This window comes from Folsomia candida, unplaced genomic scaffold (genome assembly GCF_002217175.1).
Source record: "Folsomia candida strain VU population unplaced genomic scaffold, ASM221717v1 Fcan01_Sc006, whole genome shotgun sequence".
Lineage (NCBI taxonomy): Eukaryota > Metazoa > Arthropoda > Collembola > Entomobryomorpha > Isotomidae > Folsomia > Folsomia candida.
Window position 1 is genome coordinate 6,786,326 of NW_019091198.1, and position 25,615 is coordinate 6,811,940.

The 25,615-nt window shown below is 37.8% G+C and overlaps 6 protein-coding genes, 1 long non-coding RNA gene and 1 other non-coding gene across 20 annotated transcripts in view; 4 read left to right on the forward strand and 4 right to left on the reverse strand.

Moving 5' to 3' along the window:
- LOC110850999 (cGMP-inhibited 3',5'-cyclic phosphodiesterase A) overlaps nt 1-1,580 on the forward strand; it is a 61,705-nt gene extending 60,125 nt beyond the window's left edge. For all 8 annotated transcript variants that reach the window (XM_035853165.1, XM_035853164.1, XM_035853166.1 and 5 more), the window contains 6 exons: nt 42-143; nt 217-284; nt 379-745; nt 825-1,192; nt 1,263-1,388; nt 1,463-1,580. In XM_035853165.1, coding sequence (XP_035709058.1) covers nt 42-143; nt 217-284; nt 379-745; nt 825-1,192; nt 1,263-1,388; nt 1,463-1,486 — 1,055 coding nt within the window. In that variant the 3' untranslated portion in view covers nt 1,487-1,580. The remainder of the gene's footprint in view (nt 1-41; nt 144-216; nt 285-378; nt 746-824; nt 1,193-1,262; nt 1,389-1,462) is intronic.
- Nucleotides 1,581-1,734: 154 nt separating this feature from the next.
- LOC110850890 (transaldolase) lies at nt 1,735-4,605 on the reverse strand. Of its 2 annotated transcripts, none has more exons than XM_035853172.1 (6): nt 4,550-4,605; nt 4,159-4,301; nt 3,942-4,065; nt 3,625-3,864; nt 3,276-3,538; nt 1,735-2,210 (listed from the first exon to the last, which is right to left on the reverse strand). In XM_035853172.1, the coding sequence occupies exons 1-6, from the start codon at nt 4,588-4,590 to the stop codon at nt 1,933-1,935; spliced, it is 1,089 nt and encodes a 362-aa protein (XP_035709065.1). In that variant the 5' UTR covers nt 4,591-4,605; the 3' UTR covers nt 1,735-1,932. The 2 variants fall into 2 exon arrangements, with proteins under 2 accessions (XP_035709065.1, XP_021954183.1); XM_022098491.1 differs by lacking the exon at nt 4,550-4,605 and adding an exon at nt 4,386-4,465.
- Nucleotides 4,606-5,093: 488 nt separating this feature from the next.
- Nucleotides 5,094-5,212, forward strand: LOC118436120. Its single transcript, XR_004835221.1, has one exon. It is a non-coding gene; the product is annotated as a 5S ribosomal RNA (ribosomal RNA).
- Nucleotides 5,213-5,742: 530 nt separating this feature from the next.
- Nucleotides 5,743-7,542, forward strand: LOC110850891 (transmembrane protein 33). Its single transcript, XM_022098492.2, has 6 exons — nt 5,743-5,978; nt 6,063-6,263; nt 6,364-6,545; nt 6,631-6,698; nt 6,770-6,903; nt 7,188-7,542. The coding sequence occupies exons 2-6, from the start codon at nt 6,073-6,075 to the stop codon at nt 7,411-7,413; spliced, it is 801 nt and encodes a 266-aa protein (XP_021954184.1). The 5' UTR covers nt 5,743-5,978; nt 6,063-6,072; the 3' UTR covers nt 7,414-7,542.
- Nucleotides 7,543-7,629: 87 nt separating this feature from the next.
- On the reverse strand, nt 7,630-8,875 carry LOC110850893 (40S ribosomal protein S3). The gene is made up of 4 exons (XM_022098493.2): nt 8,716-8,875; nt 8,305-8,635; nt 8,007-8,178; nt 7,630-7,912 (listed from the first exon to the last, which is right to left on the reverse strand). The coding sequence occupies exons 1-4, from the start codon at nt 8,749-8,751 to the stop codon at nt 7,723-7,725; spliced, it is 729 nt and encodes a 242-aa protein (XP_021954185.1). The 5' UTR covers nt 8,752-8,875; the 3' UTR covers nt 7,630-7,722.
- Nucleotides 8,876-8,966: 91 nt separating this feature from the next.
- On the forward strand, nt 8,967-12,342 carry LOC110850889 (cathepsin O). Of its 3 annotated transcripts, none has more exons than XM_022098488.2 (5): nt 8,967-9,283; nt 10,514-10,747; nt 10,858-11,630; nt 11,712-11,856; nt 11,939-12,342. In XM_022098488.2, exons 2-5 carry the CDS (start codon nt 10,559-10,561, stop codon nt 12,092-12,094), a joined length of 1,263 nt encoding a protein of 420 aa, XP_021954180.1. In that variant the 5' UTR covers nt 8,967-9,283; nt 10,514-10,558; the 3' UTR covers nt 12,095-12,342. The 3 variants fall into 3 exon arrangements, with proteins under 3 accessions (XP_021954180.1, XP_035709064.1, XP_021954182.1); XM_035853171.1 differs by lacking the exon at nt 8,967-9,283 and adding an exon at nt 9,949-10,425; XM_022098490.2 differs by lacking the exon at nt 8,967-9,283 and adding an exon at nt 9,949-10,379.
- An 8-nt stretch (nt 12,343-12,350) lies between these two features.
- On the reverse strand, nt 12,351-13,912 carry LOC110850894. The gene is made up of 3 exons (XR_002548015.2): nt 13,449-13,912; nt 13,102-13,311; nt 12,351-12,619 (listed from the first exon to the last, which is right to left on the reverse strand). It is a non-coding gene; the product is annotated as an uncharacterized LOC110850894 (long non-coding RNA).
- A 580-nt stretch (nt 13,913-14,492) lies between these two features.
- LOC110851369 (transmembrane protein 45B) lies at nt 14,493-24,907 on the reverse strand. Of its 3 annotated transcripts, XM_035852735.1 has the most exons (9): nt 24,699-24,907; nt 24,527-24,575; nt 18,930-19,071; nt 17,153-17,280; nt 17,023-17,067; nt 16,775-16,933; nt 16,650-16,672; nt 16,129-16,323; nt 14,493-15,875 (listed from the first exon to the last, which is right to left on the reverse strand). In XM_035852735.1, the coding sequence occupies exons 3-9, from the start codon at nt 19,010-19,012 to the stop codon at nt 15,603-15,605; spliced, it is 906 nt and encodes a 301-aa protein (XP_035708628.1). In that variant the 5' UTR covers nt 19,013-19,071; nt 24,527-24,575; nt 24,699-24,907; the 3' UTR covers nt 14,493-15,602. The 3 variants fall into 3 exon arrangements, with proteins under 3 accessions (XP_035708628.1, XP_021954804.1, XP_035708629.1); XM_022099112.2 differs by lacking the exons at nt 24,527-24,575; nt 24,699-24,907 and adding an exon at nt 22,729-22,880; XM_035852736.1 differs by lacking the exons at nt 24,527-24,575; nt 24,699-24,907 and adding an exon at nt 19,229-19,364.
- Nucleotides 24,908-25,615: the final 708 nt, after the last annotated feature.

The window sequence follows — 25,615 nt, forward strand, 5'->3', positions numbered from 1 at the left end:
TTGCAATAACTAAATGTTGACAATGCGTACATGAAAAATAGACTGGTCTGGACAACGAGCTTGCTTCAATGTGGATGAAGCCTCGTATGGGATCATGGGTGCAAATTTGCCAGGTCTTGAGCTTATGGCATTGTACACTGCGGGTACGTACACTAAAAATTGTGACCATATTAATTTCAAAATATTTAAAAACATTGGTTTTTAAAATAATTTTAGCTGCAATGCATGATTATGATCATCCTGGTCGGACCAACGCTTTCTTGGTTACAACAAATTCCCCGCAGGTTGAACACCATCGTATTTAGTCACTTTTAAAAACTATAAATCAATCACATGTTCATGGATGAAGTATCAAAAAATGTCCTTCATTTTCCACAGGCGATTTTATACAATGATCGTTCGGTGCTTGAAAATCATCATGCTGCTGCGGCATGGGCATTGCTTATGAACAATGAGAATTACAACTTTTTAAAGTTCTTGGATAAGGCTGAATTTAAACGATTCCGTTTCCTCGTCATCGAAGCAATTTTGGCCACGGATCTTAAACGCCATTTTGAAATTATGTCCGAATTCAATTCAAAAGTCAATGAAGAAGAGTCCCCTGGAATAGATTGGACATCAGAGGAGGACAGGCTCCTCGTGATGGAGATTTGTATTAAGCTCGCCGATATCAACGGACCTTGCAAGTATCATGATATCCACGTTCAGTGGACCTACAGGATTGCGGAAGAGTTTTATGAGCAAGGTAAATCTACCACTCGTTTTATACCGTCCGATTTATTATTACTAATAAATTTATTAATCGCGAAACCGTATTTTTCTAGGTGACGAGGAGGTGCGTCTCGGTCTCCCTATTTCTCCCTTTATGGACCGTTACCATCCTCAACTGGCTAAACTGCAAGAATCATTTATTAACCATTTGGTCGCCCCATTGTGCAAGGCATGTGCGGAAGCAGGGCTACTTCCTGGCTACTGGGAGGACGAGGTTGAGGATGACCAGAACGAGGGTGAGGGCGAGACCACGGCGGATGAGATTTCCACCATGAGTTTTCAGGAGGCAGATTATGAAAATGAAGAGTCATCCTACTCTGACGACAATAAAAGTGATAGTAGTAAATCAAAGAGAAAAATATTTTGTCTGCACACGAAGCACCTGCAGGACAACCATCGATACTGGATGAATGTGATAAAGGTGGACTTGAAATTGAGAGAATTTGTGTTTAACTATAACATTATTTAACCATTAAATAAATTCTGTCCAGGAGGAAGCAAAGAAAAAGGAAGAGGGGGTTAAGACGGAGTCAGTGGCGATTTCCACAGAGGATCCGATGGAAACCATTGAAGAGGAAAACAATACTCCACACTCTCTTAACCGCAGCTTCAGTTTTGTAAGGAATTTTATGGCATTAGCAGTTTAGTAAATATACTTGCCGTGATATAATGTTTGTTTATGTATTCACAGGAGAAAGAGGATTCTAAACTGTGATGAAACAATGAAGCAAGGACACTTCTTCAATTAAATATAGACGCGTGCCAAATAAAATCTGTTCGTAACCTGAAATCTGACTTATTACCACCTATAAATATTATATCTATATTGCATTTCTGACTCTGCGGCAAATGAAATCACCAAACTTATTTGTTTGTTTCATCAGTACCAAATATAAATCGAAAAAATTGTAACAACAACAAATAATAGTACACACTTGCACACACAAGAAGAACAAGAAAAAGTAGTTGAGAACTGATTTAATTGTTTATAGATCGTAGCTATTTAGTAGAACTATTAATTAACAATAACATACGATTATTATTGGAAAAGAATTATTGTGTTGCATGATATGACGACGTAACACAGAAAATGAGAGCCAAATGGAATGATTATTGATATCTGATTGATTGATCTGACGACCGACGCTTAAAAAAATATTCTTAAACCTTCTGCAGACGTTCCTTCAACATCGATTCCAGTTTCACGCCGTCTGCTGCAAATTTCCGAATTCCATCGGATAATTTGTCCGTTGCCATCTGATCTTCATTCATCATCCAACGGAAAGTTTTTTCAGTTAGTTCTACCTTGTCCAAATCTAATTTCTTGGCTGACCCTTCACTAATCATTTCTCCAACGACATCTTGACTTGCATCCAGTTCTTCCAACAGAGATGGAGAGATTGTCAACAAGTCACACCCAGCGAGAGCTTTGATTTCACCTATTGACCAAATAAATAAAAAAATATTTATTACAAATTATTGCACACACGATAATGCATTGATCCATACAACAGCATATCGTCGTTGAAGGATGGAAAAGAGCCATCTCCATTCTGTGTTAAATAAGGAAAGAGCTATTGCCATTCGTCGTCAAATAAAAAAGGGGCCTTCTCCACTTATGGGGCAATCTGCGATTTTTGAAAATTCAGAATCCTCATGGTCTAATTTATCAGAAAATATATCACACATATTTATTTAAATTAATTATCGACGAGAAAAAAATCGGAAAGTTGATGCATTTGGTGTTTACATATTATGATTCCGCCCGACTCGAGTCGAGCGAATCTCTTCCAATTCAAGGGAAGTAAATAATTGAGCAGCGTTGTTTATTAAATCATAAGCTGTCATTTAAATTACCAAGTCGCCAACCAGTTATTAGAAGAAAAATATACTTGAGTGAAAATTAGAATAAATGACTTCAATTTATGGCTTGGCTGAAAGAAAAACATTGGGGCATAAAAACGGTGAGGAAAACTGAACATATAGAAGAAAAATCAGCAGATGTCAATTGTTAAGCCTGATTATAAATTATTAAGTCAGAAGATAATGTTAAGAAAATTTAAAGACCTCCTAAATCTCAAATCAGTGATCCGAAAAAGTTATCATTTATGATAAGTGGCCACATACCTAATTTGTATATACGTCGTGTCATAATTAGAGAAGTATATAATTTGTTAAGAATGATAATAATCAACTCTAGCTAACATATTTATTTCGCGATTATTATCATTTTTAACAAATTATATACTTCTCGAAATAAATATTTGTTAGAGTTGATTTCACACTTTCAGATTGCTTGTTGTTTCTCACTCTCCTGGAAAAACTCGGAGTTTGGAGAAGGCCCCTTTTTTATTTGACGACGAATGGAGAAGGCTCTTTCCTTATTTAACACAAAATGGAGATGGCTCTTTCCTTATTTAACACAAAATGGAGATGGCTCTTTTCCATCCTTCAACGACGATATTATCATATTTATCATACTGCTTTTTTATGTGTTTACTCACCAGAATTTCTGAAGGAGGCTCCCATCACCACAGTTTTGTAGCCAAACCTCTTGTAGTAGTTGTAAATCTGGGTGACACTCTTGACGCCGGGGTCATCTTGGGGTTCATACGTCTTTTGATTAGTGTTGGCCACATACCAGTCCAAAATTCTGCCCACGAATGGTGAGATGAGAGTAACGCCAGCTTCCGCGCATGCAATCGCTTGAGCCATGGAGAACAGAAGGGTTAAGTTACAATGAATCCCGTACTCCTCTTCTAGCACCCTGAGTAAAGAAATTAGTTTTGTATGGAAATTTTGAAATTTTACAAAACCAAATCACATCGCATTTTCATATCTCATCATGATTACTTTGCTGCTTGGATTCCTTCCCATGTGGACCCCAACTTGATGAGAATCCGATCCTTGGAGATCCCAGCCTCCTCGTAGAGCTGAATAAATTTTTTGGCTTTCGCAATACTTGCTTCCTTGTCGAATGACAATCTAGCATCAACTTCCGTGGAGACACGTCCTGGAACAATCTTCAGAATTTCGATGCCAAACGAAACAAACAACTTGTCTGCTGCAGATTCAATCTGCTCTTCCGTGGTCCTACAAATAAAAAACAAGTAACCAATATAATTTTACATTAAAAGTAAACAAAATTAATGAGATTATTTTATACTTACTTTCCATTTTTCTTTCCATACGCAATTGACTCATCAATCAACTTTTGATACTGCGGCATCTTGGCAGCTGCCAAAATAAGGGATGGGTTGGTGGTGGCATCGGTAGGCTTGTATTTTTTGATTGCTGAAATTAATAAACGAAGACCGGTATATCGGTTAAAATGTATTACTATTTATTTATGTATACTTATTTGCTAAAAATAGATGACCGACGTACCCTCAAAGTCTCCGGTGTCGGCGACAACCGTGGTGTAAGATTTCAATTGTTCGAGAGAGGATCCCATTTTGCCTCGTTTCTTGCTAGGCTCTTCTGACATAGTGACCACGATACCACGAATGATCGGACACGTTGGAGCTTTCCTTGAAATTGAACTTGAGGTTAAAACCAATAAGTATAAGCTTCCTCTCCTGTAATGTAATATTATTTATGCTAAAGAAAAGTACGAGAGGGTGATGATGGTAGCACGGAACAGCACAGCAATGCTTTTGCAAATTATTGCTATTTGCATGGAGATACCAAACTGCGAAGGTCTAGCCGTATGATGTATCGGGTTTTGTGACTTTGCAAAATCGTGCCACCATCGACCACTCTGACGTAATGGAGATACCATTGGCTGGTCCAAGTTTTCCATACACTTGTAATGTGCATGAACAGGGTGATGTGAGAGCATGTGGCTTGACCATGTTATGAACATGTCAGTAATTTAGACACACTTATGGCCCTTATCAATAATGAAATCAGATTATATGGCTTCATAACTGCATAGTTTATCTCGAAAGTATAGACAGGTAAGTAAGTAAATCAGTGCAAAGAAGTTGCACTGAAATGCGTTCAGTGGATTGAAGGCATTTCAGTTTTATCTCGACTCCGGAGTTTGCAAATTAGTTTGCATATTGTAGACTTCTAGTGATAACCTATTGGTATGTAGATCGCCAATCTTGATTTTCATGAAGGTCGTAAATATGCTACATATTGGGTCGTCGTATAAAATGAGTCTCATAATGTCATGGTGTGAGATTGAGACAGTATTATTTGCATGCATTTTAGCATGTTTCTGAGCCAGAGTTGCAAATTTTCATGGATGATTGAAATCTGTGACCGGTTTCTCTGCTTGAAATGACATAAATTGATAATAAGATGCATTCATCTTTGTCAAGGGCCATACCACGTTGAATGCACCAGTTCTCGTCCGATCACTGAAGTTAAGCAACGTCGGGCCCGGTTAGTACTTGGATGGGTGACCGCTTGGGAATCCCGGGTGCCCTTGGCGTCTAATCTTTTTGCAAAATTTTTACATGTAAATTTTATTAACGCAGTGAAACCAAGAAAGTCGATGCTTATTTCTTTTTTTAGTTCTCTTCATGGTCATAAATGTACCTCTATCAAGACCTCAATTATTCACGAAGAAACAATAATGAATTTTTATTTTATTTATATTTATATTTACGGGGATACTCTTGCAATGCTTTTAATCGTACAAAACTCTGCCATACTCAACCCTAGTCGTCAATATATTCGCCACTTTCGACATTTCCATTTCGTCGCCATTAAAATACACATCAGTATAACTCCAATCGTTGTATTGACTCGTCATGCCCCAGAAAGTGAGAGAGTAAACATTACTCTCGCATAATGACCGTGACTAAAAAATCGAGCAAAATTACTGGTCAAAATTTGCACCCAAGGTTTTCTTAGATGCCAACATTTTGAGTTGGGGGTGACCTATTTTGACATATTTTATCTGGATGCACCCGTGAGCTCATATGTATTCGAGAACATCCCATCGTCAAGTAAATCAATACATGAAATTAGTGGCTCGTCGTCATTCTCTCTTCTCAACATTCAACTTTATTCATCAACCCAGAAAAGTTCAACAGTTGAACTTCGACTGGATTTAAAAATTGTTAGTGTCCAATTTGAAAAATTTATAGTAAAAATAGTAGTGTAATTGGACAAGCACTTGCGAAGAGTTCTAAATTGTAGTATAAATCTGGCACACAAATAAGAAAAGTTTATATAAAACTTTTAGATTGTAGGCAAGTGAAAGTAACTTATTATGCAAGGATCATATATAGTTTTCTGTTAATTGTATTTATATACTCATATTTGTTTTTATGTAGATATATCAAAATGGTTGACACGAATCAAGGTCCAATACCTGATGATTCAAATCAGGACCTTCCTCCCCCTCCACCTAGTCCTCCATTAAATTGGTCCAGGCTGAAAGCACTGATCATCGAACGCAAGATCGACTTTGCCCTGTGGCTGACACGATTGTTGACCATCATGTTTGCAGCTGGATACATACTACCGCTCTTCGGGTGAGTATATATAATTCATGAATCATTAAAAGCTGTGGCAAGTCTTTAGCAAGGTTGACTTAATGTTTTTCTTCTTTATTTTATGAATTGTTTGGAGCAGAAGTCCTGTCCAATACTACTACAAAGCATTTATGGCCAGCGCAGCTACTTCGGCGCTTCGGCTGCATCAACGCCTACCAAATTTCAGTTTTTCACGTGCCTTCTTTCAACAAATGGTCTTGGAAGATTCATTCCACTACTTGTTCTGTGCTCTCATCTTTCTGTATGCAACGCCAATGACATGTATGTCTTTAAATCTATTTAAATATCGATAATAATAGTATTTGTAGAGAATTACGAGGTTAATTAAATTGTTATATTGTTTTAGTGGCACTGGCTCCAAGCGTGCTCTTCGCAATCTTACATTTCGCCAGTTTCTCACTGTCTCTGCTGGATGTAAGCTATTGTATTTGATTGTTTTAGTATCAATTTGTGGACTATATTCATTTATTTTAATCTGTATGCAGGCGCTCGGCAGAAACTCAGCATGGATTGCTAGGGTTTTCATATCCTTGATTGAATACAAATCTGTGAACATTCTGCGAATGGCAGCTGGGTCAGAAATTTGCATCATGTGGTTCTTGGTCTGCTATGCAATAGCGTAAGTATTGTTTTTTTTTATTTGCGATATATTTGAGTCAATGTCGAATTGGTATATTGAGCAAGAAAGTTAGTCCCTAAAATTTAGGATTTTTTTATCGACCCAATCCAGTTAATGTTTATTTTATGGGATGGGCGGCTTGTTTCGTATACAAACGAAATGAATCGATTGGACTAGCAATGCATTATTAATTGCCTATTGATTGATCTTTATTATGAAGCCCTGTTAAATTAAATTTTGTGTGCCCCACTGAGGTCTAATCACCGGCTTTTCCTATTTTTCAGTGGGCGACACTCCTTGATCTCTCCATTCTTGTATTTCCGGTTCCTCACCTTCCGGTACTCTTCGCGGCGAAATCACTACACTCGAACCATGTTCATGGAGTTCCGGATACTGCTCGAGAGGATGGCGATGAATGATAAATGCCCCTCCTTCATCGGGAATGGAGTTCGCACTGGCATTTCGTTGATTTCTAAATTAGCTCCGCCTAACGCACCCGCATCCAATTAAAAAGCTTGTGTACGTCTAGTTATACGTAGATAGACCATTATAATTACAAAATTTAACTAATATGCCAATAACGTATTTATGTACACAATTTTTTAAATGGTAAATAAAACAAGTCTCGGTTAAAAAGAGTTTAAATTCTATAACTTTTAACCTAACAAACTACAAGGCGCATCATGCTGCTGGATAGAGAAAATAGTTGTGCACACACAATAAGAGTAAAAACTCGAGTTTTAAATTTTATTCAAAAACTGGATGATCCTGTTGTCGTCGCGCATTACAATTTCAGTAAATAAAGATGTAAATATTTATTTACGCAACCATCCCCGGCACATCTGGTACACCTACTGGTTTGACAGGGATGGCTGGGATGTCTTTAAAGGACAGTTCATCCTTAGGTTCAGCAACGTTAACGTGATCAGGTAGTGGCTTCTTAGGTCCGATCTTGCCGTTGGGATCCCACGGAAGCATGATCTTTACCTTGATTCCCAATACTCCTTGCCTGGAGAAGAACAAGAACAAATAATATGTAACAATTTATTTCATCGCACACTTGATTAGTCCATGATTTTAAAATTGCATTTATTCATTCTCACCTAAGCAGCACGTGGCGAGTGGCGGTATCGACGTAGTGGTTGGTCGGGTCACCACTGTGGATCATCAGTCCGTCAACAAACTTCATCGACTTGGCTCGCTGACCTCTCAACTTTCCAGACACGACGACTTCGCATCCCTTGGCTCCAGATTCCATGATGAATCTCAACACACCTAATGATCAGCATAATAATACATATTTATTATATTGCAAAGTATCCAAAATATTAAAATGTACAATAACTAACAAATCTCATTCATTTGGCCATTAAATAAAATCATTGCTTATCCACCACTCACCATAACAAGCACGTCGAACAGCCAAACCACCCACCAACTTGTAACGAAGGGACTCGGCCTGAGCAATGGCGCAAAGACCACGAACTCCGACCTTCTCGGCATAGAGCTCAATGGAACCTGGAGCAAATCCGAACCGCTTGGTGACCACGGACGTCAACTCCCTGATTCTGCGACCCTTTTCTCCCAATACGTTCTGTGTCCTCGTCGCCATAATGATGATCTCTGTGCGGTTGGGGGCCACACGAATTTCCAGTCCGGAGTAGCCATCCTCGGCCAACTCTCGCATAAGGAACTCGTTCAACTCTGCACGGAAAAGTCCCTCGCGGACAAACTAGAATAGACAAGAACAAATTAGTACAACTCGCAAAGTACCATCCCGCACCACCCAAGGGACAGGGGAACCTTGCTTACCTTTCGTTTTTTCGAAATTTGCAGTTTTTCTGCCATATTTTTAGTTTTTAAAAGCACTGCTAAGGAAAATTAGGGAGAGAAGAGCGGCGAGTGAGACTGACAATGTGCAGGCAAAGGCTGTAAGTGTGTAAGTGTGAGAGCACGTCGTCCAGTTGGAGAGTGGAGCTCGTGGGGAAGGTGGCGCTCGCGTCTCTTTCGTCAACCTTGCGGCCAAACCAAGTTTAGATTTGCTGCCTCTCCATGTGCGGTTTCTCGTTTCTCTCTCAAAGCATTAGAAACAGGTGACCAGTCTGCAACACCGACATTATTTTTATTTCACTGACAAAAACAGTTGAGAAACTTGCTTGAGAATTTTCATCATTTTTTATAGTTTTAAGGTTTTCGAGCTTGTTCTAATTTTAGGAACAAGCTAAGGCTCACGATGCGTGGTGCTTGTTACGAAGGGACATAATAAGAGAGGAGACTGTGATTGGATTATTATCCAGAGTTTAGTAAATAAGTTTGTTTGTGGGTATTTGCTGGATTAGGATTTTCCTAAAGTTTCAAAATTGTTGGCGTGTTTAAGAAGGTAAGCTTGAATCTGATTAATATCATGTAGTTTTAACAGTTTAGTCTTTCGTTTAATGTGCGTATAAACTTTTGCATTTTGCATGAGATTTTAATTGTGATTGGTTTAGTTTTTGCATATGTCATATTACGAACAATTAAGTAATTGGCATCTAATTCGAATCTTAGGTTTCATTATGTATTGGTGAATGGGTAGTTTTTTTTGGTCACAATGTTGACATTTAAAGTCAAATATGATTAGTCCGTCATATGGTTACTTTAAATCAGAGAAAGAGCATGTGATGTGATTAGTGATTAGTGATTGTGTTATCAGCAGAGCTTCACACATTTAGGAATTGTTGAGTGTTACTATGTTTTGTATTGATGTGTAAAGTATTTTAAACCTCGAAAGTTTATTTTGATGAGTTTCAGGATACACAAGGATTTCAAAGGCAATGCACATTTTTGAAGCTTTAGTTTCTGATATGATAAGCCATATGCTAGTTATAAGTTTTACAGGAATTTATTTTCTTGTGTCATACTTAATATAATGCTGAATATGTATAATGCACGTATAGTTGTTATCTATTAAATGTGTCACTGACCCGATCATTTGCATATCACATTATTCACTTCCATTTTCTTTGACGAGACGATTGATAAAGACACGTCTGGCTGAGGGTTATATCATAAGTTTTACTTTAATATGTGAGTTCATTTGGTGCACATCCGCATACACACAAAATATATTATTTGCAAACTCCATACTCCATGCATGCATTTAAACTAAATTGTGGTTTGTTGTAGCTGGACAGGTTTTTGGTAAATAATACATAGATTCACTTGTATATCAAGCGAGAGAGGAGACAATAATATGCAAAAAAAGGAACTTGATATGACCGTGCAAAAAAAGTTGCTATCTGTTTCTACTCTGGTTTGATGTGTAAAGGAAAAAATAATAATACTCAAGAACAACGAGAATCTGTTATTTGTTTTATTTTGTGTCGTAGTTAGTTCCTCTGTACAGTTTGTGTACAATAACGCATGCATGTCCATTCTTGATATTGAATTCAGTGTGTGATTGTATTATCCATGTGTATATATGTACTTCTCTCTGGGTAAATATAATAATCTTATAAATTTTCTAGTTGTTTGTTGAGCAAGGTCAGGCATAAAATAGTTTGACACTTTGTAATTGTAATACCTCTGCAGAATAGTTGTAGAACTGATACTTGCTGTTCGTATGTTACAGTTTTAATCCATTCTTAAGGACTTCGCAATTTTGCAAGAATTCAGAATGGAAGCGAGAACTAAAACAATTCTTATGTGGACTGCGATTGCTTGCCTTTGTTTCGTTGGGATCCCTTTCCATTTGAAGGGTGAAGACAGGGAACATCTTGAATTGGCATTTAGCAACTACTCCAGAGCTTTTAACAAGACTTATAATGGCGATTCAGAGGCAGACACAAGATTGTTACATTTCAAGGTAATTACGTATAACCTTTTTTTAAGGATTAAATTTAAAAATCAGAGTTATAGGTTGAACTTACCTTAGTTTTTTTTTAATTTTTAATTTTTGCATTTATACACCTTTAGAACACGCTGGACAAAATTCACGAACTAAATACTCTCGAAGATCAGAATATTTTACTTGCAATGCATCCCATTTTGAAAGGAAGCAATGGGGAATCAAATAAATTTCCAGATTTGGAAAAGGACAAGGAAATATTACACAAATATTTGCTGCAGAAAAAGTGGAGACATGGAACTCCCAAAAATCAAGGTTACGCAGAGTGGGGACTAACCCAGTTTTCTGACCTGAGTCCTGAGGAATTTAAGGCAAAGTACTTGCGTCCTGACATTCATGAACGAATTAAAAATCGTGAAAAACATCATGGAAATCACCCAGATCCACATCACCATCATCACTACCACGGCCGACACGGAATCAAGGTTTCAGATGATGGTTTTAAAGACAATCTTATTGTTACTCGAAAACGTAGAGCATTGTCATTTCCTGGAGACCTTCCGGACAAAGTTGACTGGAGAACTAAAGGTGTGATTACACCAGTCCTTCACCAGAAATCTTGTGGGGCTTGCTGGGCATTTTCGACTGTAGAAACCGTAGAAAGTATGCGTGCCATTCAGACGGGAAAACTTGAAACGCTAAGTGTTCAGTACGTAATTGATTGTGCCACTAACGGAAACCTTGGATGCAACGGAGGGGACACTTGTGGTGCTTTGGGTTGGATGGAAGCCACTAAATTGGTCCCTGCGAAACAATACCCTTTGACATTGGAGGATGCAAAGTGCAGACTTCAGTCTTCAAATACTGGTGTTCAAATAAACTCAAATTACACATGTGACAGGTTAGTAATTAATACATACGCTACATACAAGATTTATGGACTAACTACTCAGCGTGTTCATGATATATATTTTTGTTAAAGTTATGAGGGATCAGAGGATCAACTTTTAACGGTGTTGGCCCATCATGGTCCGGTTGCAGCAGCCGTGGATGCAACAAATTGGCAATACTATGTGGGCGGTGTTATTCAATGGAATTGTGATGCAAACAATAACCACGCAATTCAGGTACATGCATTCTTCAGACCTCTGGATTATTTAGTGTGGTATTATTATAAGTTATTTAATCGTATTTTGTATTGTTCTGTAGATTGTTGGTTACGATAAGACTGCAAACCCACCACATTATATTGTCCGCAATTCTTGGGGCACGGCCTTTGGTGATAACGGGTATTTATACGTCGCCATTGGATCAAACTTGTGTGGAATCGCAAGGGAGGTTTCTTCTCTGACAGTTGAGATTTAATGAATAATTCTTCGCCAATCATTGATCCAGCGTGCCATTGATTCCTAATAATATTTTATTCTTGCGGTCGATTAGTGTATGTATATACCTAGTCGATTTGATTTACCTTAATCTTAAAAACCTTGACAGAGCTGACCTGTGATATTTTAATTTTAAGTGTGATCCGTCCAAAAACCGCATTATGTACTTGTATTTCATTTTGTATATTACGTTTCTTTTCACATGAAATAAAATAACTTATAAACGAATATTGGGCTAAACTTTTCTATGCCTTTTGTTTTAATATTATGGACCGTTCAGTCCAGGAAACTAAAAAGTGTGCTACATGTCACAATTCTGTCACAACAGTTCCATTATCTTAGATCTGATGATTTTTTTGAATGAACAATAAATAATCCTAGCATAACGAACTATGTATAACAATAAATCGTGTCTTTTTATACAGTTTTATCCCCATTTTTCTTGTCGCCATTTTTTCCTTCTCGCCAGGTCATCCATCATACGCCTCAACTCGAGCTCTATTGCCTGTGTGTAAAACGAAACAATCTTTTATTGAGTGCCACAATACGCACGGAGTAGTCTCATCAGATATAACGCATGAAATGAAATCAATAAATTCTTCTCAGGCATTATTCAAGCTACTACGCGACGAGTGGCGATGGTTTGATTATGATGTATTAGACTCGGGCCCAATTTCTGATTCCAACCAATTTTAAAAAATCAGCAGAAACATTTAGCATGTTTTGCGATATTGTACAAATCCAAACAAACGCCGCTCTCTAAGGTTAGAATGAAAAGGAACGTTTACACAATCGATTCCTGAGCCAAGTTATCCTTACAAAGAGCCGTGTGTATATTTTTTGGTTTCCGCATTGCCTTGCTATCTACTAACCCATGCATCCACGCCCACATGGGAAAAAACTCAGTCAGTCAAGACGAGAAAGTTTTTTCATAATGTGTTCAATTCAAAAGTGACATTTTTGAACTACCAGCATTGCAATACTTACTTCTCGTAGTAATAAGTCGAACAGGTGTGCCTGGTTTGGTTGATTTGTGGAAAAAGTTTGATCTCCTTGAGTAAGCATTGCGCCGAAAGATTGGGTACGTAGCTTGGCCTACGCTTCCTACTCCGGTAGTTTCGGATTGCGACGATGAGGGTCTTTGAGTTCCAAACAAACTTTGGATCGGGATCACGGTAGAGGAAACGGGAACCATTTCTACTTAAAAATCCAAACTTTTAATACTCCCAAGTCTAGCCTTGAGCCAAATATGTACGTATTTACTACGTATTAGGATTTTAAATGACAATTTTAGTATCAGTTCGAGTATTTGTTCTTGACAAATTTTACTTTACCTAAAGATCCCTTGAGATGGGGGTCACTGGACGCGACATGGACAACAGAGGGTGGTTGTTCATCTGCTGAAGCACTCCAGAAAAACAAAATGAGACAAAGTGCAACTGTGGTGGTTGGCAACATTGCTCGAAAATACATACGTAATAACTTTATTTAACTTGGACTATTGTTTCGAGACTTCTTCCCCAACGACAATGATGATCAAGGTGCAAACAGCGTGTGTCAATGACTACTACAACAATTTTGTATTACTGTTCTAGGGACATCCTTAAAAGGCACAAGAAGGGTTCAGAAGAAGTCAAGTTGAATGAACAACAGCATCAGCAACAGCAAAGATAAATGAAAATGAAAGTTGGTATGCATCAAGATTCGCCATATTACCAAAATTCGCGAAAAATAATGAGTGTGTCGAGGCAGAATAGATATGCATGGAAAATATGGAAATTGCAATTGGTCTTTCTTGGCTTGTACGGTGTGGGCGAGAACGACTAAACTACTGCATAATAATAACTTCAAAGTACTTACAACACATTTTGGCCGTCTAATAAAGTGTATCTGATTCATGATTATTGCTACTCTGTGTCCACTCTGGTAAACAATTCGCATCGTCTACTCGAACAAAACATGCTAAATGCATGCATGCATACGTAGTTGATGATACATATATTTCTCAAGTGGACATGTGCATTTGCTTCATTTTTCTTCTTACTTTAGAGTAACGCAATAACTTCATAGTAATCAAAATTTTGTCAACAATGCCATGTTTTTATCTCGAATGCAATAAATAAGCAGCATTTGTCACTTGTACATCAATCAAACAAAGCGTGTCATACTTGCGAATGAGTGAGTAATTCATGATACATTTGTACACAGTTCATCAGGTGTACGAAGTCAAGTGTCTATGACTAATTTGTACCTAGTTTCTAGTGACGTATGCTGCCAATAAAAAATAAGAGAAATGGTGACTAATCATATTGATGGGCAGGTATTAAATGAAATTAATCCATGCAAAGAACATGAGAGTGACAACGTCAAGTCAGAAATTTCTGTAACATTCGTTTCCTAAATATTTATAGGGCTTTATTTCATCTAATTTGGCATTTGACTACGAATTTATGTACATATTTATCAGGTCTGATCACAGGTTATATTACGACAAGTTTCATGAAGCATTGCTTTCCTGATTGTTACATAGATACATACATTACACGTAATAAGTAGAATGTTATCTAATATCGTTAACATTTATCTAAGACCAGCAGAGTTTACTCTTCCCAACCTATTTACCAAGCATTATTATCGCTAAAGTAGTAAATAAAAATAAGTCGTGTATATATTTCAGTTAATACCGCTGAAATTATTACATATGCAAATAACTAGAATTGACAAGATTAAAAGTATTAACATAATCGCGGTCCATAATAAATAAAATATTCCGTCTACATAACAAAATTAACTAGATATGTAGTATTTAATGAGAGAAAAAATATGGCTATGTCGGACTATAAAATACGCATGAATTTCAAATTGGCAACTCTGTGAAATTGGCTGTCAATTTGCACACGGTAAAGCAAAAAAAACATAGCAAAACTACACGTTTACTCAATTAATTAATTAATTAACCAAAGATTAGTTTGCACATTTGCATACTAATTTCGTCTACCCCTCTTGTTCCTCCCCGTCTTTGGTTGCACATGAGAATCAGGGCGAAGTCAATTTCTAACCTCCTCTGGAGCATCAATCAAACAGGTTGTTGAGTGAGTATTCCAGGGTAAGTTTGATCTCCAATTACGTTATATTTTACTGATAAATTTAAAAAATTGTATATTTCTTCTTCATTCGACTCTACGTAGTAAAAAGCTACTGCCATATTCTCGATTAATAATTTTGACCGTGAGTGGCAGCGGTCACTTCCACTGAGGGTGAAAACATTTTATCAAGAATACGAACCTACGGGCAGGGTAGTTTAGCATAATTTGGTTTCACGTAAAAAATAAATTGTATGAATTTGTTGTTCTCGGGGTAAAATAATGCTGACATTCTTCACTGTGCAAATGACGGGTTGAAGGTGAATGCATTCTTTCTTTTTGGATGGTCGAATGGAATAGCTTAGGAAATAACTTATGAAAATTCTCTTCCGCCACGCTGACTTCTTACGCCTCTTCACTGTCCGAGTCCAGGATGTGCTGGATGGAAGCAGACTTGTCGAACGGAAGATGACCATTAGTAAACTTGTGCTTGCTGCTCCCGTTGCCTTCATAAATTTCTTTCGAGGAAGGAAGATCGTTCGTATCGACCATTTGATACATTGGTAACGAAGCGTTGGATGAGTTCAGGATTCGCAACCACATGAATGATCCAACCCCCAACATCATTATCAGAATGGCAACCATGTGCCATGTAAATATCATTGTTATAATCATTATCTGCAATAATCAGAAGTCGCCATATTTTAGGTACTTTTGTAAAATTGGACTGCTTATCATGTACCGCCCCATTTTATTGTATGTAGCCTCTCAAAGTCTAAATTATTTTTAGGACATGCACTTCAATCAATGATAAAATGATGATGATGAAGCGATGACAAAGAGAAAGTAAGAGGTACAAAAATGGCGAAATGTGAGTAATACGATGACTAAATAAGTTACATAATGCTGGACAATTGTTATCGGTATTTACCTGCGTGTGGTCCTCTTCGTCCCATTTGTCCCCACTTGGAGGGTAGAGGATGAAACCGATCTGGTAGAACCAAGTGCCTTGAAGAAACGTGAAAAAAATTCGGCAGAGTGCTGGCATCACATTTTTAGGTTGGAACATTTCAGCCAAGATGGACACCACGCAGGCCACCGTCAAATAGAACAAGTACATGTGAACCTGTTGCATACATCCACATTTCAATTAAACCAACTGTAGTAACTCACTCATCAGATGGAGAGAAATAGAGTGTAAATTAATAATTCAAATGTTAATCCAATCTTTTAGCACGGCCTTTGCTTCTACTTTTGTCATCGTTTGACAAACAAATCAACTGCTTTTATGCCAGTCTGACTGAAAGTATGTGTACGAGTTGTCACCAATCATCCAGAGACAAAATATACACCTTTATGTCCTCTTTTTTTTATATACTCATCGAGTGAACAGAAAAACTGACTGTCAACTCCATTTTTCTTTATGAAAGGATTATCAGTACAAATTCTTACCGCAATGTCCATGTGAGTCCGTCCTGCAACAATCAAAATTCATACGAGTGAGACACATCCTTAAATCGTGTGGGAAGTAACAACAAAAAAGTTGTCATTTTTTTTGCTCAAATGTGCGTGCATACCGTGAAGATGATTGTAGAAAAGAAAGCCTTCGACTGCGTAGGCTAACGCGGCAGTGACATAGTCCAATTTGGGAGGGAGTAACCACCCCTTATGCAAAAGTAGGTCTACAACACCGTTGAGCCCGAAAAATGCAAACATTGTGATGTGCTGAGCGTTGCCTGTCATCAACCAAAGTTTATATTTAATTCAGTTGCACTTTGCATTTGCATGAACACGAAGAATGTCATCGATTCCTCCTCAGACTTACCCCAGTGAGTAAACTTTCCTTTGTCGAAAGCAGTCGCAAATTCTCCTGCAAAACAGACAGAGCAATTTTCAGATTAACTGACCGAGTCCCCTGGGCAGAAGAGGTGAGACATTTAGTCGTCGGATGTTACCCAAAATTCCTATCGTTGTTGCTGCAACTTTCAATATTGACTCGATTGGAATATTTTTGCTGCATGCACAGCGAAAAGTGCTCGAGTTCCTGTAACTGTCGGGCTTAAACCGTCTGCAGAGGAGGTAGCTGTAACAATAATTAGAAGGACGTTACGTATTTATGGGTGAAGAGTCATGAAAACGTCGGTCGCCATTCAGTCTTCTAAATACATATACATACGCAGTCATTCACCATATCCTGGACAAACGGCCACGGTAACATGGCTGCAATAATTACGGAATAAATGTTCATTTGGAAAAATGCTATCAATATTTTACAACTATTCCGCCGTCACTTGAGTGACTCAAGTTGAGTCTGGTTGACGAGTGGGACAGCGACCTAGTCTCCATGTGACTTTGCATGCAGCTTTCTTAATGCAATTGTACTGGCGACTTTAGCCCAAAGTTTATTATTTTCAAGCTATGTCTGCCTAGCAAGTTGTATTTTTGCTCGTAAGTAACATGGATTCAACACCTTCGCCAATTGACATTTCGTACTTTTATGTACTTGTGAGGAATGTGATACAATTTCTACGAGAGGAATGAGCAAATGAACGAGGATGATGGATGCTCTTGAGATTTTTTATTAATTGCAAAATACTTCCCCAACATGAAATTATCTGTGCTAATTGAATCATGCGTATGAAACTTGTAAGCTACATGTGTACAAAAGCCTTTGAGTTGATAAACTATCTAAACTGTGTTTTCACCACTTAATTCTAAACGTTTATTGGGTTAAACATTATGAAACTGAGGAAATCACATTAAGGTAAAAGTGAAAAGTTGCCATAGAATAATAAATTTCCAGACATGGCGGATATATCCATTGTCACATTAAGCTAACAACCACAAAAAAAAAGTACCAAGCCAGAGGTTGCTGCTTGTACATGCATAAGAAATTTCAGGAGTGACCGTGCTGTCGTCCTGGTTCGTGTTTCTTCAACTTTGGCTGAATAATTTAATAAGTCCACCCATCACACGTATGCCACTTTTTATCGAATCTATGTACCCTATTCAGCCACACACAACGGAACATTCTCTCTTACGCCAATGAACCAAGGAGGAGTTGCTTTCTCCCAATTTACACAATTCGCAACACTCAATTTCTCAACTCGCTGCTTCTCTGCTGGTGCTGCTCCCATAAATCGATCTCATTAAAATAAAACGTCCCCTGCAATCTGCAACTAACGTGGTAGAGCTATCACTCTCTGGCAAAAATGAAATTCCAATAATACTCAACGACGACGACGAAACTCAATTATTTTCCAATGAACAATATTTGCCGACTTTGTGTGTTTACGCTTCACGCTTATTGAATAAATTGATCAATATCAAGATGCATGAGACAGCTTTCACCTTCCCGAATTCCGCGTGTTTCTACTTCTGGTCACTTTCTCGATTGGGCATTTACACTGTCGGTAGGGACTTACAATTGGAAAATAAATGCTTTCTCCGCACTTTCATAATGACAGGGACGGAAGCTGCCTGTGCGAAATCAACCTCCATGCTCAACTTTCCTGTTCCCTACTTTCTCCTTTACATCCATCCCAACAACAACAAAACACTTTTTATCTACAATTCCCACAAATTTTTTAAACCTGAGAAATATGAAGTAAGTAAGTAAGCGAACAACACAACCGTGACTATTTTGAAGTGCAAGTCATTACAGTTTGGCAGGCAGCGTAACCTCAATTATATTAATGGTAAATTGGAACCCGAGTTGATTTGCTTACTTACCGGTTGAGGACATTGTACAGCCACCACAAGGCGAACGCGAAGAAAAACGTGCCAGGGACAACATGGCCAAGGAAACTGCCCATGATTGCTCACTCACGATACGTTTAGACTGCTGTCAGCTTTCACTCGCGATTGCAACGACCTGCAGGAAAGAGAGAGAGAGGAAAAATGAGTAATTTGCAGCAAGTCTCACTTCTCGGACCTCGTTCCTTTGACGGCAGTGTGCTCTCATACTCCGACTGTTGACTATTTATCAAAAGTGCGAGTCCACCCCACCAAACGAACGAAACCACATTTACCAAATGCTCACGGGGAGAAAGATATCCCGATATTAGTCGAGATAAGGAGGACTGATATCCGAGAGATACATTACTAGTCGCACTGCATATCTATGTATGACAAAAAACTTAAGGGCATGCAACTGCCAGCCTGACTGACTGACTCATGCAGAAAAATTAATCAATCTGTGGGGATGAGTGATGCTGTCTCCTCATCTCCACAAGTGGTGCTGGGAGTCTAAAGTGCTTGTAATACTTGTAATACGCGTATAAAAGGTAACGACGACGTTGTGTAAAATGAAAATATGTGTGTATGCCTATTTCCAGCCTACACACGTTGAATCAATCAATTCGCATTATTGCATTTGCTCACTAAAAAGGACGAGGAGTCGTGTTTAGCTGTAACATCGGGAAGAACAGCACGAGGGAAAAATTTGTGCCGAAAGGGCAGATAAAGTTGTGCAAATAACAAATTTAGGTAATAATTGATAAGGTGTAGGTGAGTGAGTGAGTAGGGCAACTCATGCTGCATACGCATATATGTCTACATATACTGCGTCAAGTGTATATGTGGGATGACCCTTTCAAAGACATACATATGCATTTCGTGCAGCTTTGCACACACGGTAGTTTGACTATATCCATGCGTCAATATGGCCGTGCTGAATATCACGATCTGCCATGTCACCTCGTCATTTCAACTCTTGAAAGTCATGTGCAATAAGACAGGATTATTGGATGGTTATTAAAAAATCGTTTAACAAAGTATTTTTAAATCCATCATGTAAATACGTTGGCATATTGCTTCTCCAGTAGGAAGCTGATGGACAGACTGACCAACGGCCATTCCAAAAGGCAATAATTTGTACTGGTGGTATTTACATACGTGGATACGTATAGCTAAAAGTTTGAGCAATTGCATACCAATTCCATCATCATTTGTAAAAACCTCCACACCAATTTGTCTATTTATATATTTGCCTCCATGGTCCCAAATTTGAAGACAATTTGTTGATAGTTTCATTACTGTCAGAATACTCTGTATGCTGTCTACACCCATTTGCAGGACTACTTCATTCTATTTCGAATACACTATGTGAAATTACTCTTTATTTATTTATGCTGGTGTATTTGCATGGCAAACAATGATTGTGCGGATTCATAAGAGAGAGAAAATATAATAGAGCTATTTGCAGGTAGGCAGGCTACTAAATGCCTATTGTCGTCTCGAGTAGGGTGGATTATGAAGTTGTTGTTAAAAGGCAAGGGCTAAGGAGGAAGAGAGATAAGTACTTAACATATTCAGCGTAGGTGACCATACTTAAACATTTTTAATTGATTTAATCCAACTTACACACATGCTATTTACAATTTTATATGCAAATGTTAGCTATATTTGCCTATAAATGATAAGTACTTACCTATACACCTACACGGAAGATTTACTAATGGAAACGTGTCTAAGAAGCCAGCACTAAATATCTTAAAATTGGACGTTCTTAGGAGAATCTTTAGCAGCAACTTTTAATGTGTGAGGACACCTCATTGCATTAGAGCAAACAGAGCTTGACCTTTGACCAGGTATCTCCTCCTCCTTTTTCTATTTACCAACCGTGGGGTGCCAACCTTTTACCCCACAACTAAAATTTTACATATTTTCATGTCGCTCTTAATGCGTATTTGCATGCATCACGCACAATCTCGGTACACACTGGAAGTTGAAGTCTAATATCACACAACGACTGTCACCTAAAAAATTGTATAAATTGCGATTTCGTCGAGTTTGGAAATTCGTATCTTCTCTAAATCGTGCAGAAGTGCTAGCCCGTTGGGTTGAAAACCAGTAAATGATTTCATAGCTGACTACATACTAAGCCTAATTCATGCCGCTATCTAGGACACGATATTCGTTATACAATGCAATGTTTGTCATGGAATTTGAATTGATCAAAATGCTGATTGAAATGGGTCCTTCAGAATAAATCAAAACGTATTTAATTATTAAGTATGATTTAACGCTAAGCTAATCTTACCAGTCTGAAAATTCTGTTGCACTGACGGAGTGACAGTTGTCGCAAAAGTATGGTATTGATGATAGAAAATTGCATGCAATATATGAATTTGGAAAGAGTAAAACTATTAATATGCACGTGCAAAAATCGTCTGTCAGTTAAGTAATGTATACAATTTGGTTCAAGTTCAGGGGAAATTTCACTCGACTTAGGTATTTAAGATACATGAAACGTTCCAAGTACAAAAGTAATATTTTTTCATGCTATTTTGGTGTGATGCAAATAACAAGCATGTAAAACGGATATACCATTTTTAAAGGACATTATGACCTTCCAAATGGTACACATATGCATTTCTGAGTCACAAATTGTGACTCAGACAGATAACGTGTTACACATTGGCGTGTTATTTTTATAACAAGAATCATAGAATTGTTCCCCATCTGTTAATCAGTGCATGAAATATTTTGGCTTGAATTAAACACAAATGCAAGCATTTTCATAATGTTTCTATTTTATTTATGCGCATAATTTATGTACACATTAGCATGCGTATGTATACATGTGTACTTTCATTTGAGATAGGTATGTATGTATACACACTAAATGTGATATGTACATTGTAGAAAGAGTGAAAGTGAGACTCCATATTCCTGAAATGTCTTATCATCTCAAAGAGTTTAAGACTACGACAAACTCACAAGTTCGTCAACAATTGATCAAATCCTCTTCCAAATTGTTTTCGACGACACGAATTCTCATCCCAGAATTAATAACGTGTAGGACAACCCTTCTTGGAGTTTAAATATCTATTGTCCCATTCTGCTTATTCTAACTAATTGTCTCTGAAATAAGAGCACGACAAGGACGGCAATCAAACAACATGTTTTCAATATTGGTACTTCAAAGGACGACGTTCAACAGGAAACTTAATTACACAAATGGCACAATAAGCATTTATACCATGAAATTGAAAGCAAGCCAGCTACTTAAAAGGCCTTGGAGAAATCTGTCATGCGGATTTTTATTATGTTAATTCGATACTCAAATATCAATTAAACGCTTCTGAAAAGCGAATTGCAATTTTAGTCCATTTAACTAGTTAGGAAGTAGAAATTGAAATGACATCTAACAGATACGAACATATAGCCAATCATTGCGTGACGCCCTAAAAATGTTCCATAATTTACAATTAGTGTCAATACTCCCAATTTACTTCCAGCGGAGAAAGTTCACAAGAATAATGTCGAAAGGACCTATTTATCATTGAATCACCCAACAAAGCATGGTTTTATTTCAACCAAATGCATAATATATGTACCAAGATTGGAAAGGATTATTAAGACATTGCTTATAAAGACTGCTAATTAGTATGAAGTGGGGCATTATTGAATAAATCTACTCGTGTTTGATCTCCTGGAGAACAGCAATCAACAAGGAAATATTAATTTCATAGTAATTAAGGACCCCTTCGTTTAAGTAGTATAACAAAAGTGTATGATTTCTTACCAAACAAAGACAATCTTTCCCCTTCACTCCAATCCCTCATTGGAAAATGATAGAGTTGGAAACTACGTGTCGATGAAGATGAGACTTAATTCGTACTAACAAGATTTTCCAATAAGTTAGAGCTTACTTGCCCCTGGTAAAATGTATACAAGTTAAAATGGGGCAGGTGAGATCGAGTGAGAAATAATAGAGTGACCCTAACTGCTTCGCTTTAGTTGAAAAAAGGTCCTCGTTATTGACTCCCAATTTTGACCCATACAATTGAACACATATTTATATAAGTGAACCAAACCTCACATAAGTGAGAAATACTTTGCCCACGGGCCGGGGTTACCAACTATGAGTGCAATTGGTATCGCATAGGCCTGTGTCAAGTCAGAGAGGAAAACCACAAGGGGACAAACTCAGAGCCATAATGTTATGCATAATTTGATTTAACTATGAGTTTGAGATACACACAGTTAATAAATATGGTTTTAAGAAGGTACATAATTAAATTAGTCTAGAAATTAAAATAAGTCAAACGTGGAGAATGAAACAAGTTAAAATTTGGAAACACATTCACTTTACATAAATGCGATTAGGCCTTCTGAACAGAAAACGACCTGCTAAACTAAACTAAAACACATCGGTAACAAAAAATTTCATGAAATATATGAAGCATTTAAACACCATGCATACAATGATACTCATGCATTGAAAAATTATCCAGCAGACTACATATGCATACTTTTGGTAAACATATTGGATCATGACAAATGGACGTGCATATGGGGCTCAGTCGAATCGGCTGACAGTTTATTGAGTGAGTGTCACAAATCGGCCTGAACCGGTTGAGAAAAAGTTGCCGAACTGCTCCTCTGAGAAATAAATCTTACAACGGTATTAAAATGAGGAGTGGATATCAACGAGAAACAGAAGAACCATTCTGGACGATAAGTTTGACAAGAGTTGCAATTCTAGTTGCCAAGAATAACAAGCCTTCCGCGTCCACCACTTTTCACCTCGTGAGAAGACTTGAAGAGAAAGTAATAACAATGTTTCTTCTTCCTCCCCCTGTGAAAAAACATGAGAGGAGGAAGTACTCCACATACATCAATACGTACGTAGGAACACCCACCACCACCAACCCTTTCATATTTCATGACATGGAGTGAAGTAGAAATCCAAACATGGGAGACAATCGTCAGTTATTATAAAGAGGAGAAAAAGAGAAGCCTCACCCCTGTCTAGGCGATAAGATGGCAGGAAGAGGATAAGCAAATTTATGCCCATGAGCACTTGCCATTGCAGACGAAGGTATCCGTTATAATTTCTATTTCATGAGAAAGCGTGTTATCTTGCAGAGCGCCCCACGCCCAGCTTTCTCATTCGCCTAATGAGACCGATAAATTTTTCTTGCCTGGGTGAGATTAAGTTTATATCATTTGCTTGTACATCAAAGAAAATTTTATTCCTGTCCTCCAATCAACATTGGAAATATATACATCATCAGAAGCAGAAGCAGCAGTATTTCCACCAGGTGAAAAGGAAAGCTTTCTCTCTCATCTCACCCAACGCATATACATTCACCGTCACATTCTAATTATCTTCATCTACAAAGGATAAACTTTTACGATGTTGGGTGGCACATAAAATTTATAAATGTCAACTGTGTACTTCTACTGTTGCAAAGTGCGTAGTTTGGTTAGTACATACGGCAGGAAAACAACAAAAGATTCATCATCAAACTAACAAAACTTTTTATATTCATAATCACATGCAGTGATGAAGTCGTGAGAGAAAGAGGAAAACTTACCGATGATCTCAACAGCAAAAAGGTGCGAATTTATGTGGGCTTTGTAGCTCTTCAAATCAACAAAGACAATAGGATATATTATGTAACAGAAGTAAATAAGATGCATATATGGTACTTCCCCAAGTATAATATTACATAAACATACTTATAACCTACACACGTAAGTACATACCTCTAATCAAATCAGGTAAACTTCCACAGCGAAAATGCATGAATTCGTTCGCCCACTCTGATTATTTATTTCAATTAGACGCTTTCCATCAGAAGCTTGGACACATCGTAAAATGGTCTCGATTTTATGAATCTGTTGGGAGCAGGTTTACACCCAGTTGTACAATTGGGGGTTGTAAAATGTCGACTTTCACCTAGGATTTCGGAATTTACGCTGATAAAATGAGACAATGGAGGAGCAAATGGGCAGGAGAAAGTTGGAGAACCCCTCTTGCTCGTGGCTCAACCCAACGGGGACTGAGGTGGCAGAAGCTGGCTCAACTTGAGAAATATGACTGGAAAGCATGGGAGAAGAGAAAGTCGTAAGCGACATTCTGCTCCTGGGTCGTCGTCGTCATCTTGTTATCAATCAAATCACCTGCAAATTGGAAAGGTTCCTCGTAGCATTTAGTGATGAGGACTCGCTGCATTAGATTAATACGTCGACTCTGCAATGCGTGCAAAGCGGGCTGGAAATATGTCTCTCTCGATAAGTAGAATTTGGTGGAGTGGATGGAAAGAAAGCCAAAAAGAGAGTTCACTACTGGCTGATCCGATCATTACTAGAAAATGAGGAGAAAGATTTCATCCTGATACTACGTGATGCTGTAAAGTACTCCATAATTTCCAAAGCAAACTAATCATTTTGTTCAGCCTACTTGATCAGTACCAGTTTCGTAAGAATATTGTGTCACTGCCCAGAAAATCCTTGGGGGATTTTCTCACAATGGGAGTAATGAATTATACTACGCATATATATGGATGAAATCCGGGGACTCCAGGGAAATATGAGGAGAATACTCAAATGGAATTTTGTGGATTTGTATTTCTATTTTTTGGGGGTTTCAATAATTCCGTCTTTCAAGGTGGAGGGGTGTT

What these genes read in the sequence shown, in the direction of transcription:
- LOC110851369 (XM_035852735.1), bottom strand. Translation starts at nt 19,012, where the DNA reads ATGGGCAGTTTCCTTGGCCATGTTGTCCCTGGCACGTTTTTCTTCGCG. An exon ending in AGGAAAGTTTACTCACTGGG is followed by an intron (nt 16,934 to 17,022) that starts GTAAGTCTGAGG and finishes GGTTGATGACAG; the next exon opens with GCAACGCTCAGCACATCACA. An exon ending in TTTCTACAATCATCTTCACG is followed by an intron (nt 16,673 to 16,774) that starts GTATGCACGCAC and finishes TGATTGTTGCAG; the next exon opens with GACGGACTCACATGGACATT.
- LOC110850889 (XM_022098488.2), top strand. Translation starts at nt 10,559, where the DNA reads ATGGAAGCGAGAACTAAAACAATTCTTATGTGGACTGCGATTGCTTGC. An exon ending in TCAAATTACACATGTGACAG is followed by an intron (nt 11,631 to 11,711) that starts GTTAGTAATTAA and finishes TTTTTGTTAAAG; the next exon opens with TTATGAGGGATCAGAGGATC. An exon ending in ACAATAACCACGCAATTCAG is followed by an intron (nt 11,857 to 11,938) that starts GTACATGCATTC and finishes ATTGTTCTGTAG; the next exon opens with ATTGTTGGTTACGATAAGAC.
- LOC110850893 (XM_022098493.2), bottom strand. Translation starts at nt 8,751, where the DNA reads ATGGCAGAAAAACTGCAAATTTCGAAAAAACGAAAG. An exon ending in AAATTTCGAAAAAACGAAAG is followed by an intron (nt 8,636 to 8,715) that starts GTAAGCAAGGTT and finishes TGTCTATTCTAG; the next exon opens with TTTGTCCGCGAGGGACTTTT. An exon ending in TGTTCGACGTGCTTGTTATG is followed by an intron (nt 8,179 to 8,304) that starts GTGAGTGGTGGA and finishes GCTGATCATTAG; the next exon opens with GTGTGTTGAGATTCATCATG.
- LOC110850891 (XM_022098492.2), top strand. Translation starts at nt 6,073, where the DNA reads ATGGTTGACACGAATCAAGGTCCAATACCTGATGATTCAAATCAGGAC. An exon ending in GTATGCAACGCCAATGACAT is followed by an intron (nt 6,546 to 6,630) that starts GTATGTCTTTAA and finishes ATATTGTTTTAG; the next exon opens with TGGCACTGGCTCCAAGCGTG. An exon ending in TCTCACTGTCTCTGCTGGAT is followed by an intron (nt 6,699 to 6,769) that starts GTAAGCTATTGT and finishes ATCTGTATGCAG; the next exon opens with GCGCTCGGCAGAAACTCAGC.
- LOC110850890 (XM_022098491.1), bottom strand. Translation starts at nt 4,450, where the DNA reads ATGCAAATAGCAATAATTTGCAAAAGCATTGCTGTGCTGTTCCGTGCT. An exon ending in GCTACCATCATCACCCTCTC is followed by an intron (nt 4,302 to 4,385) that starts GTACTTTTCTTT and finishes TTCAATTTCAAG; the next exon opens with GAAAGCTCCAACGTGTCCGA. An exon ending in AGCCTCCTTCAGAAATTCTG is followed by an intron (nt 2,211 to 3,275) that starts GTGAGTAAACAC and finishes TTTGGTCAATAG; the next exon opens with GTGAAATCAAAGCTCTCGCT.